Source organism: Saimiri boliviensis, chromosome 5, assembly GCF_048565385.1.
Source record: "Saimiri boliviensis isolate mSaiBol1 chromosome 5, mSaiBol1.pri, whole genome shotgun sequence".
Taxonomy (NCBI): domain Eukaryota; kingdom Metazoa; phylum Chordata; class Mammalia; order Primates; family Cebidae; genus Saimiri; species Saimiri boliviensis.
The window spans coordinates 78,355,089-78,368,777 of record NC_133453.1 but is presented as its reverse complement, the minus strand read 5'-3'; the positions used below and the strand labels follow the sequence as shown (position 1 = coordinate 78,368,777).

Genomic DNA, 13,689 nt, shown 5'->3' with positions numbered 1-13,689 from the left:
TTGCCTAACTTGGGGACTGCCAGAGACTTGGACTGAGTTTAAACTCAGAATTTCGAGGTTCTTAAATTCTCTAGAGCTCCTTTTCTTCACTCTCTGGTGACCATGGTTATGATCTCATTCTCCTTCCTGGTTCTTCCAGCCAGAATGTTAGTGGGCTTTTTTTTTTTTTTTTTTTTTTTTTTTTTTTTTTTTTTTTTTTTTTTGAGACGGAGTTTCGCTCTTGTTACCCAGGCTGGAGTGCAATGGCGCGATCTTGGCTCACCACAACCTCCGCCTCCTGGGCTCAGGCAATTCTCCTGCCTCAGCCTCCTAAGTAGCTGGGATTACAGGCACGCGCTACCATGCCCAGCTAGTTTTTTGTATTTTTAGTAGAGACGAGGTTTCACCATGTTGACCAGGGTGGTCTCGATCTCTCCACCTCGTGATCCACCCGCCTCGGCCTCCCAAAGTGCTGGGATTACAGGCTTGAGCCACCGCGCCCGGCCCGTTAGTGGGCTTTTTAACTGAAATTTCAGCCACTTCTGTGCCTCTGCTGCAATATGAGCACCGTTCAGGACAAAACTGTAGAAAACTGGGAATACGCTCTAAGCTAATTACTTCCTATACATTTTTTACTCTCCTCCAATATAGACAAAATTCATTCTCCAGTGTTTTCAGGTTTTGGTCTTTTGTTTGTTTTGGTTTGTTTTTTTGTATGCTGTTCACAGTTTATAACTGTTATTTGCAGAAGAATGATTTGTTAGGTGCTTACTCCTCCACAATTGATTCTGAGCTCCTAAAGTCTACTTTTTTGTTTTTGTTTTTGTTTTTTTGGCTGAGTATAGTCAGGATATCGTCCAAAATCACCCAACATATAAAGAACCCAGAAAATGTGACCCAGTTACAAGAGCACAGACACCAACCCTAAGATAATTCAGATACTGATATTATTAGACAAGGACTTTAACAGCTACTGTAACTATACCCAGTCTTTTATTAAAAGATAGCTGGGGAGGCAGGACGGGAGTTAAGCTTTTGAGACAGGATAGAATTAACGGTAGGGTACTCCACCCATTGTCATGCTTTGTCAAATGCTTAACTTCTATGCCAAGTTTGAGAAATACTATGAAATTTTATCAAAGAAAATAGTGCCAAATTGCCTATGTTAACAAGTGACTGGTTTGGCAAAACTTAAGTAAATCTATCTTAAGTTATTTTTGGATGTATATTTCTATTTGTATGATACATCCTTGAGAACAGAGTGAAAAAAAGGCTATACCAAAGGTTTCTCCTCCCACCCTGGGCAATATTTAAGCATCAAAATGTGGCCTGTAACTGCTTCTCAGTAAGAAATATATTTATTATTGTATGATGGGAAGATTTTAGAATCTTAAAATTAGTTTGCCTTGGTGCAATATGTAAATGTACTGTTCTTCATCCCCATCCCTATGCTGGATAACTGTATCACTTAGCTTTTTCAGCAGCCAAGCATTATTGCTAAGTAGTTTAAAGCTACTGGGGTAGAAAGGCTTGTGTGTCACAGCTACTCCACCTGCCAAACTATACACAAATTATTTGATCTCTTCAAAGCAGATTTTAAACTCATAATTAAGTACATAATTCAGAAGATTCTGTGGCTTGCTAGGTGCAGTGGCATGCACCTGTAGTCCCAGCTACTTAAGAGGCTGCAGCAGGAAGACTTCTTGAGTCCAGAAATTTGACTCCAGCCTGCTCAACATTGCAAGACCTCCATCTCAAAACAGGCAGATTTTGTGATTTCAGTTAAATAAGTAATACATGTAAATTGCTTAAATAATAGCTACTGTCAAGAAGATAGCTTCTGTTCATCATGGTGTAGTAGTACACTAAATTTGTGGTTAAAGGATTTTTCCAAATTGGTTTTTCTTTTTTGAGATAGGTTCTTGCTGTGTTGCCCAGGCTGGTCTCAAACTCCTCCCCCTCAGCCTTTCTAGTAGCTGTGATTAAAGGAACATGCCACCATGCGCAGTACAGATTAGTTCATTTTAAATGTAGTGTTTGGGGAAAGAGTGAAAGGAGTATGAGAAATCTTAATTATATTGGTCACTTAAGTTATGCAATTTCCATTTTTCATAAAAAAGCATCTCCACAATTAAATATTTTTTCCCTTTAAGAAAATAAATTCGGAAAGATGTATGTAAAAGGTACCTAATACAAAGTGAAAGACTTAAAAGACAGACAGTAGGAAAGTATTCATCTCATTCTACAAATTAACTTCAACAGAATTGAAATTACAGTAATTGTGGCAGTACTGGTAAGGGATTTTACCTTTTCTAAAACAATATGTTTTATTGTAGCATTGAATCAGTAGAGATTGTGGGGATGGGTTATGTTAAACCAGAACCCGATAAAGAACTTGGAAGTAATTAGGGTGTTTAATTTTATTTTTATATTGTTTATTTTTGTGCCACTTCCTTCAGAACTCTGGGTTGGATCCCATTTTGCCCTGGAGTTGTTCCCACACTGGCAGTGGGTTTGCCTAGCACACTGTATCACACAGAACAGACAAGGCTCCTAGGATTTGTGTTTCTCTTGCTTTGCTAGATTTTCAGGAATGTTAATGAGGGTGAGAGAATCATAGATTTTATATGGCCATAAATTCTTTTAGATTAAATATAATTTCTTATAATTTTTTTTTACCTTTTGTCCTCAAACTTTTATTTTACTATGCTTTTATGTTTATTCTTATCAAGTATATTTTTGTAATTTTTTTCTGCTCCTGTTTTTCTGTCTCAGCCTTTTTTCACCTTCTCCCTAATTCAGCTGTATCCAGTGCTTGACTTCACCATAACATCTTTTGTCTCAGTATATGTAGACTAGTAAGGAAATATTCAACCTCAGTTTCTCCTTGAACATTTCATTCTTATATCTCAAAAATCTAAGTGACAAATGAATCTTCATTTTCCGTTTTTTTCCTACTACTTTTCTTTTTTCTGTAGTGAATTTTATCAAGCTAACATGTATACCTATTCCATAGTTTATATTCCCTCTACTAATCCATCCCATCCCGCCTTGGCTTATTTCTTGGTTTACATTGATCCAAGTAAGAATTCTCATTTCTGTTTTAAAAGCATAATTCTATTTAGCCTCATCCAGAAATGAAATAAAACATTGACTATACTCATTTGCCTGAGCTAGCTAAAAATAAATATTCCTTTGCATGCAAGGATCCTAACTAAAGTTTAAAGAGAATCTTTGATATGAACACTGGAGTAAAGTGAAATATGTATCATTGAATATTTACCTTCTTTACTTAATAGCAGCCTTTTAAAGTTTAGGTTTCTTACATACATATGAGAGAATATACATCTTATTAATGAATTTAGTCAGAATTAAATTTAACAATTCCATAACTCAGCCAGGCATAGTGGCTCATACTTGTAATCCCAGCACTTTTGGAGGCTGAGGCAGGCAGATCACCTGAGTTGAGAAGTTCAAAGCCAGCCTGGCCAACATAGCAAAACACCGTCTCTACTAAATATACAAAAATTAACTGGCCTTGGTGGTGGGCACCTGTAATCTCAGCTACTTGGGAGGCTGAGGCAGGAGAATCACTTGAACCCAGGAAGTAGAGGTTGCAGTGAGCCAAGATTGCACTACTGCACTCCAGCAAGAGCGAGACTCCATCTCAAAAAAAAAAAAAAAAAAATTCATAACTCAATTATATTTTACTGACTTTGCTTAAAATTTTTAAGAAAAAATATGGTTTGAATTACAATTTTTATTTCTTTTCTATATCTTTCAATTTTTTAATAAAAGGAATAAAATAGTTTCACTTTTAGTATTAACTATATAACAAAAGCAGGTGTTAAGGAAAATGTACATTTCTTTCTTTGAGAGGTTGATACCTACCATATCCTAGAATGCGAAATGAAACAAAAACATTTTGCATTATTTTTGCATCAAGAATAAAGCCTGGTTTGGGCTAATGAAATATTAACCACTTTTTTTTCTCCTTAAATATCATTGCATATTCAACTGTCCCTTGAACATGTATTTTTGATATAATACCCATCTATGAGAAACTTAAATTGACTTACACTAAATCAAAATTCTCCCAATTCACATAAGAAATTTAAGGAAACATTTTACATCTTCCAACTGTTTCAGATGTGTTTATCTTAATGGATTTAGTTGAATGACTTACCCAGCGACATACTGGAAGTGTATATGAAAAGTATGATGTGTAAAACTCTTATTTCAGCATTCATTCCACAAGTTCAGCATTTCCAAACTAGTACTTGGAACAGTTTATGATGTTAAGTATTTTAAGTTTTAGTATCTCAAAATAAATTCATTTTTTTGAATGATTTAATGCTTAAAATCTCCTAAAATATAATGTTCAAAATTCCCTTGCTTTCTTATTTGAAGTTACAACTTCATCTTCCTGCAGTACAGGGCCCAGTTGGATTATATTTGAGAATAGAAAAATACAAGTTATCCTTATTCTCTGAGATGCTCAACAAACTGATTAATCTTTTTTAGTTAAGAATGCATTGAAAAGAAAGTCTGAGTTTCTGGAAAAGTGTTGAAGTTGCCATTGACTACATTAATCCTAAATCCTTTAAAAAATTATGATTGTCTTCAGAAAATTGTATCAGACTGCTATAATGGAAAATAGCATTAACATGTAATGCCCCGTTCTAAATAAACCCAACTTCAGAAAACTGTTTACCTTTCTTTTTTTTTCCCCAAGTAACATGTTAAGAGGTTCCTTTCTGAAAATTTTTCTTAGGCACTGGGAACTCAGATTTTTCATTTGAAATATAACATCTTTATTTGTCATGAACGATAGAAGTTGCAGTGTATTGCGTAGTACAACCACTATACTCTTTTCAATAACAATAAAAACAAAAATAATAGTAAACAGAGAGAGCTGTGTTTCTAACCCCAAAGAAGTTGAAGACCTTAGTTTAGATACTTCATAGGAATTCCATATGGAGTCCTCCTTTACCTCCTGCCAATTCACCCAAGGAATCTTTTCTTGATAAATCCACCCACACTAGCTATCAAATCTAAACATGACAGAAGTAAGTTAGCATCAATTATTTACCCAAGTGAGACAAAGGTTTGTCATTTTTTTTTCCTATCTTTCTTTCAGCCCTCCCCATCCCATTAGTTTTTAATATTTCTTTAATCTCAGAAACAATCATTCCTAGTTTATGTCAAAGTCAGGACTTTGGAATTTGAAACATTATCCATTATCTTTACCACTTTCTGTAACTATCTCATTTTAGGCTAAAACTACAAAGCATTACTCTTTTTTTTTTTTTTTTTTTTTGGCGGGGCTGGGGGGAGACAGAGTCTTGCTCTGTCACCCAGGCTGGAGTGCAGTGGTACAATCTTGGCCCACTATAAGTAGGTCATTCCATTTAATATAATCACTTATTTTGTTATTTGTTTGACATATTAAATTGTCAAATATAAGTATTTTCTTAATATGCCTCTTCTCTGATTTTATAATACAGACTCAATGATAAAATGTTTTCAAGTTTGTTTTCATATTTGTAGTGTTCTTACTAGCTGGCTAGCTGTAAAATGTAGCCTTCCCAGTCCACACTAAAATCCATTGAGTGTTCTAATTGCACAAAACACCATAGAAAAACCTTGTCTATCACTTTTAAAAACAAACTGTGAATGTGAAAATATCTCTGATGTGACTGCTTTATAAAGTTCAATAAAGCAGTTTTAATCCAGAAGAATATATGACCTGAATGTTTGTTAGACTCATGATATGTAGCAACAAAATCATCTTTATTTTGCTTCAGTCTGACAATATAATGTATAAAATCACAAATTGTTTGGATTGGCAAGATTTTATTTTACTAATTCTGAGATACTATAAAAATAATACTTTATATTTTTAAAGTGTTTAGAAAAAGTAAACACTGGGAAATAAGTTGGAGAAGATAATTTTAAGAAAAACCAACTGAAATCAAGTCTGTCTTAGGGAACAAGTAAGACTGAAGAAATTGGAAGAAATCTTTTGAAAAGAAGGAGAGACAAGTGATAAGACACAAAGAAGTAAAATCTTCCATTTACAATAACTACAATGACTTTAAATGAATAAAATCTAAATGCCACTAAAGATAGATATCCACTGATTTGGATTTGAAATTTAAGAACTACACAATTTTGGATGAATTATTCTTCAGATATCTGGATTTGTCAGTTTATAAACTTTAGAAAGTACACAACACTTTCTAGGTATGATATAAAAATGTTTAAATATTTAAACCATAGAATACATTATTACAACATGTTCTTTAATGTTGATTTTTAGTCAGAATAAATGTAATACCAGTGTGAGCCACAGGGTGGGAGTGAAAGGCAAGAACTTGTGTTAAAGCAGCTTAAATACATAATTGCACCGTCTTTATAAACCTTTTAAATGCTTGTTGAATTATAAGGAGCTATAGCTTGGTTTTCTTTCTTCCTCTAATACAGCTGTATGCTTCAGCAAAGAATCTATAACAAAAGACAAACACATTGATTGAAATATATAGGCCATTTTTATTGAATATGAAAAGAAGTAAACACATAGATTTCTTTTTTTTCTTTCCCAAGTTTCTGGGCATATGAGGTGCATGATGAACAGGGTAGCAATTTTGATCAATAGTTGAATTTGAGAAATTTCTTGAATTCCAGTACTGGAAATAGTAATCGAAGTTACCAGAAATATTTCATCTCTTCACACTATCCTGCTTCGTTTTCCTTTTTTCTTGATTTTTCTTATTTAAAGAAAAAAATCAATTGTATATTACATATAGATCTATAAGCTGCCTCAAGTTATTTTTCAGTAGGGAAGGTAAATAAATTTTCCTTTGTGTTTTCTCTTTACTCGATCTCATTTGAATTTGGAAGCAATTTAAAGTAGTAACAGTAATCGTTTTGTATCTTTAAGGTAAGAAGACAAGAGGTTTCTTCTCCTAGAAAAGAAATTTCAGCAAGGAGTCTTGGTAGTCCTTTGCTCCATGAAAGGTAATTCTATATCCTTCTTCGCCAACTCTGAAAAATTATCAATACTGAAATATGTTTTATATTTATATATTTTTAAGCTTTAACAATTACAAAAAAAATACCGGCTTTTTAGAATAAGCGCAAGTGACTAACCCCAGAGCCCTTCATGTTAAAAATGACCTAAGTAAGTCATACAGTTAATAGCAGAGCTGATCTAAACCTTGAATTCTCTAAAGCTCTACTATTTAAATAGGCAAATATTAAGGCCATATTTCTTTATATGGGTGAATCCTAATGTGAACTTTACCAAAATGAGGAATATTTAATATTCTATTTAAGATGTTTGCAGAGAACAAAAGTCAGTGCATTGAAATTTCTAATGTAGAATAAGACATCCAGCATTAGCGTATATATGAATAAGTAGATACGCTAGACTATACTACATGTATGTACTAGAACTTTTAATTTATCACTTAATTTGTGCCTGGCTTTCTACAAAAACAAGCTGGTTTTGGGGACATTGTCTAGGAATTTAAAATAATTTTTTTAACTTTTAAATAATTATTTTATGGTACATAAAATGGTACTACATAAGTTTAATTATTTAAAAAACTTGGAAGTTATAGCTTTACATTTTAAAATGTTGATTTTTTTTTTTTTAGGGGTAATCTAGAGAAGACTTTCTGGGATCTGAAAGAAGAATTTCATAGAATATGCATGCTAGCAAAAGCACAGAAAGACCACTTAAGCAAACTTAATATACCAGACACTGCAACTGGTAAGATTTAATTTAATTTACAGTAATATTGATTTTATTGATTGAAATTGATTTCTTTTTGAATGTGAAAATATTTTTGAATGCCTATTAAGTGTGTGGCATCTGTAAGTTACCCCTCATCCACATATATTTAAATATGTACATGCTAGGTAAGTTCTGTAATGTATTACATATGTAATTGTTGGTTTTTTTCTCTTTTTTATATATGGTGCTGTGAAGATTGAATTGAAAGACATAATTACTAATTATCTTAATAAGAAATCCCATCTTTAAAAAATATGAATAAATATAGAATATATCCCTGGAAGTTTTCAGTTGTTGTTTGGGGGTCTTATTAAACATTAACTCTTACGTTAATAAGTGACGTGAAGCCGCACTACCATATTATATGAGCTAAGTAAAACTATAACATCAGGTGTGCTTGTAACTTCTGCCTGAAAGTTCATTACATACACATGGATAGATGTGGTTTTGGTTTTTTGAGGTTTTTTTTTTTTTTTTTTTTTAAATTAAATACAAGATCTTGCTGTGTTGTCCGTACTGGAGTACAGTGGCTATTCACAGGCATGATGGCACACTACAGCCTTGAACTCCTGGGCTCAAGAACTCCTTGACCTAATTTGGTTCAAGAGTAAAAATGTGGCACTCAAATTTCCTGAGTGCTAGTCCTGTTGAATACACAAAATACACATTTAGTATGAAATACAACTTAGAAGGAACATTTGTTTTACACATGTGTTACCGTATTTTTTTAAAATGCTGTACCCTCCCCTAAAACCCCAGCCTGGCTTCCTAGTGTTTGCTTCAGCAGTTCAATATGAATAGCAAAATATAAAGGATTAGATCTGGCAACCAAACACTTCTCTAAACAAAAGGAAGGTAAACTGATCATTTATAATGACAAATTCTCCTTTACCCTTGTGATTTGAGCTATTCTGCAGACAATTCCCAAGAGATATGATTTACAGTTTTCACTCTGAAAGATGTTGCTGTCTTGGTGACTAACAACCTTTTAATTAAAGATCAGTTTCTATTTCTTATAGCTCTTACATCTAGGCTATTTAAAATCAGTTTATAGTATAAATTCACTTTTTGCTACCACTACCATTTTATTTGCAGAACAGTTACACAATGTGTTATCAGAAAAGCAAAACAGTCTTTGTAGACAGACATAATTTGGTTCTTTCTTTCCCTTTCCCTACCTCCCCAAAAACTGTCCACCTTAATTTTTGTCATTTTCATGAGAAATTGATCTTTTGTATGGACTAAAGATAATAGATACCTCTCAAGTAAATGAATTATTTCTGTTTAAAATATGCTAGCTATGGAGATATAGTACCTAGAATTCACAAACATGCTTTTTGAACATCAACATCTTATCAAGGCATTGTAATGGTGATATATTCTTTGTTACACAGAAAACTTACCTCATTATCAATGGCTTAATACTTTGACCATTTTTAAATTGCACAGGTCTAAATCTGAGTATGTAACTGTCAACTAGAACACTGAGTGTTTAACTTCAATTTCTTCTCCGCTAAAACTGCTTCCTTATGCTTTATTTTTATGTTTTACGTTAACAGTGTCACAAATAATAAACACATTATTCTCAAAATACTTTAGATATTTTGTGCTACAGACTCTAGTGAAGTTTTGCTGGGGTCCAAAGACAAACCAAAATAAATATTATGCTCTGACAGTAGTATATCAAAAGGAGAAAGAAAAAAATATTTTTTAAAAGATGCCTATTCAGGATTTCCAAGTATGTATGCTACACTGTATAAAAATATAGAAGAACTATTTCAAATATGATTTGCATGCTATATCTGGGAAAAGGCATATATATTGTCCCTGTGTTATTTTGTATTAAAATTTTTACTTTGAAATAACCAGATATGATTCATTTGAAAATACTGAGTTAGTAGAATTAAACATTTCCTTTTCATTATTAAATACTTTTGTCTACTCATCTGCATATGGCAATAGACTTCAGAAAGGATAAAGATAAAAGCTATATATGTTTATCCATATATAGCTTCAAAAAAAGTACTGTTTGGTTCATAAAGGAGTGTCTAATTTCAATGGAGATTAGGAAAGAAGAATATAGGATTAAGAGTAACAAACAACCATGAGGTCTTTTTTCTTTTGTCAATATACAAAATAATTATACTGAGAAGTAATCTAAATGGATAAGCCTGTATTTAAAATTTGGAAATCTAAAAATGTTTCTCATTTTCCTTTTTTCCTTATAAAAATAGGTATTCTTAAAATAGACAAAATAGAAAAGCTATTTGCTTACCTGATCATGTTTCTCAATATGGTGTCAGGATGACAAGTGCTTTCATGCATCTCATTGGAGTTTTAAGTTGTCTCAGCTTAGATTTCTAGTAGCATTAGGAATCTTAGGTTTAAACTTTTTAATAGATATTAACTCTCACTGCTTGAGCAGATTAATTCAGATTATTTTAATGTGGCTGAGGTTTTATGCCAGCTAGCTTTGCTGAAAGAAAATATCTGCTTTTTCAGAGCCATTTCATTTCTCCACATTTTCTTCACAAGGGGGATAGATCAACTGCTAGAAAAATAATTCAAAGCACATTTCTGTCAATTGGGGGACTTCTTTCTATATATAGAAACCAACGTGTTCAATTTAGCATAATGGTTCAGAGCACAAATCTAGAGTTAGGTTGCCTGGGTTCCAGGTGCAGATCTGCCACTTACTATTATAGTTGTGTGGCCTTTGAATTAACCTCTCCAACCAGTTTCTTCACATGGAAAGTGGAGATAATAATAGTGCCTACCTCGGGATTACTTTGAGTATTGAATTAATGTACATACAATGATTATAATAGTGCATGCCGTGTGGAAGTGCTGTTAATGTTAATAGTCACTGCCGTTAGCAGCAACAGCTGATTCTTCGGCATTCACCTTGTTCTCCTTGTGAAGATCATTTGATAAGTCTCTCCTCTTCAGGTGTTACAGAATCTGATTACCTCACCAGTTAGTTTTCCTGATTTGTTTTTTGCAAGTAGCAAATGCCATCTACAAAGACAGTACTGTTTCCTAGACTTTTCTGCCACTTTCAAGTCTACTGCCAGGAAAAATGACTACTTGAGAGTTAATGGACTTTAAGAACCTCAGAGGCTAAAGAAATCCAGCTAAACAATTAAGCTTTGTCACAATTACTATATCATTCCTAGTCACAGAGTATCTAGTAAATGTTTATTATTATAGTAGGCTCTGTAGGGGAGAGATTACAGATTCATTCGTAATTCATTTGTTAGGGGCATACTATGTGCCAGGCACTGGGCAAGGGTCTGGAGTTAGAGGGAAACAAAACATAGTTTAAGACCTCAAAAAGCCTACTTTAATGGGAGAAAGAGAGAGAAACCTGGAAATGCAGTCATGTGCCGAATGACATTTTCAATCAACAACAGATTGCATATACAATGATGGCCCCATAAGATTATAATGGAGGTTAAAAGTTCATATCATCCTAGTGACATTGTAGCTGTCATAACATTGTAGCACACTTTTTTTTGGTAAATTTAGTGTAACCTAAGTGTACAGTGTTCATAAAGTCTACAGTGATGTACAGTAATGTCCTAGGCCTTCACATTCACTCACCATTCACTTGCTGACTCACTAAGAGCAACCTCTGGTCCTGCAAATTCTGTTCATGGTAAGTGCTCTTTACAGACATACCCATTTTTTATCTTTTATGCCATATTTTTACTGTACCTTTTCAAAGTTTAAATACACAAATACTTACCATTGTGTTACCTACAGTATTCAGTACAGTAACATGTTGTATAGGTTTGTAGCCTAAGAACAACAGGCTGTACCACATAGTGTAGGTGTGTAGCAGACAAGACTGTCTAGGTTTTTGTAAGTACACTCTATGATGTTTGCACAATGACAAAATTGCCTAATAATGCATTTCTCAAAATGTTTTCCATCATTAAGCCACGCATGACTATATAACAGTGTTTCAGTCTTCAAGGCATCCAAGAGTCATGGGAAAGTCATCCAGAGAAACTATGTCCAAGCCAAGATAGGAAGGACAAATAAGAGTTAGGCAAAGAGTAATGGGAGGGGACACTTAAGGCAGTCTGCACAGCATCTGCAAAGGTGCAAAGACAAGACAGTGTGCCTATTTTGGAGAACTATACAAAGTTCATTATAGACAGAGTATGGAGTAAAAGATGAGCATGGAGAGGTAACCAGGGGCCAGTTATGGACAGTCTTATAAGCCTTTTCTGAGATCTGAGGGCCTTGGCGAGTCATCAAAAGATTTTATTAGGAAGGTAACATGATCAGATAGTATTTTAGAAAAACTACTCTGAGAATGAGGGATGGAGGGGAAGTTGCAATGAAGAGAACAGATTGGATATGAGACGAATTTAGAGGGAAAGAGTTTAAAGGTGTTATAATAATCCAATAAGAAAGGATGGTATGAAAAGAGGTATAAAGAGAGGCAGTTGGCATATAGCAAGATGAACCAAAGAAATTGGTTGCATTGTACTACACATATCCAAACAGAAAAAAAAAAAATATTATATTGGAATGTTCTGTGGCAAAAGACAGGTGTCATGAGACAGCCAAGACCAAGGGAATGTAAAGGAACTGATGTTTGTTAAGTGCCTGCTAACCTCAACAGACATTTTGTATACCTTGTGTTCTGTATAACCTGTCTACCTAAATTTGCATCACTGGTAACATCTCTATTTGTGAATGTTCAACAGTGTCGATAACAGTTTTTAAAATAAACTTGGGTGCCTTCTTTAATGGACATTGTGGAACTTAATTTACCTTTTTCTAGTGTCTCAGAATCATCAACATGGAGACTACTTTGACTATTGTTTTTTATATTGAGCACTTCTTCGCCCTATACTAACTAGACTCGTGTGTTCTAAGTTCTTATGTCAGCTTTTTTGTTTTTCTTTTCTCTTCCTATGCTTTTCTCTTGTTGACATCTGTGTCTGCCTTTAGCAACTCATGTTCCCTTTTAATTTGCTGTTTCAAACCAGCTGTGAGTTAGGGAAAAACCATCAAGCTTGTTCAAATAAATCTAAAATGAGAGTAGGAGCAAAATTCTTATATCTTTGGACCTTGTGGCTCTAATTCTGGCTCCTTAGAAGCTCTACTTTCTTTCTAGCTTTTGAGTATGTCCTTGAAAGCTGAATTTGTTGGATAAATGGTTCTAGATAAATGAGCTACACACGCCCTTTGTCTATCAGATATTTACCTGTTATTTACAGAGGCCTTAAAAAAAAAAAAAAAAGATATAAGATAAGAGGATGCGGTGGCTCACACCTGTAATCCTAGCACTTTGGGAGGCCGAGGCGGGTGGATCACCTGATTTCAGGAGTTCGAGACCAGCCTGAACAACATGGTGAAACCCTGTCTCAAAAAAATCAATCAATAAATAAAAGATATGTGATGAGAAAATCATATATGCAGTTTTCTTAACATGCATCACAGTGTTTCATCCTTCCTTTGCCTTCACTTTCTTCCCCCAATTCCTACAACCACCCGTCCCTCACATGGATTATTGAGAGCAGACAGTGGCTAACCTCATTAGTGATATACTTAGACAGTGACATTAATAATAAATGACCTAATTTTAGATATACCTAGTGAGATTTTCCCTTTTAACAACTTGTCTAAGCAAACTCACAGTTATAGCTTCTGTTACTGACAAAATGTTTAAATGTATACACTATAAGCAAATGTTTTTTAAGTGTGGAGCAGTGTAACTGTGAACAAGATGCAAAGCTTATAGCAAAAGACCTAGGAAAAGACAAAGAAGTTAAATTGCAACTAATAAGCTATGTTGCAGTTCACCCGCCAGAGACTGCTAATATTGTGTGTAAGATGGTGGCAGATTTTAAAATCCCAGTTGTCTTCATTTGCTATAAAAACCAATAGAA

General features: G+C 33.9%; 1 protein-coding gene across 6 annotated transcripts in view; it reads left to right on the top strand.

Moving 5' to 3' along the window:
• TANK (TRAF family member associated NFKB activator) overlaps window positions 1-13,689 on the top strand; it is a 92,554-nt gene that overhangs the window by 73,563 nt on the left and 5,302 nt on the right. For all 6 annotated transcript variants that reach the window (XM_074399594.1, XM_074399593.1, XM_074399595.1 and 3 more), the window contains exons 5-6: window positions 6,923-6,999; window positions 7,641-7,756. In XM_074399594.1, coding sequence (XP_074255695.1) covers window positions 6,923-6,999; window positions 7,641-7,756 — 193 coding nt within the window. The remainder of the gene's footprint in view (window positions 1-6,922; window positions 7,000-7,640; window positions 7,757-13,689) is intronic.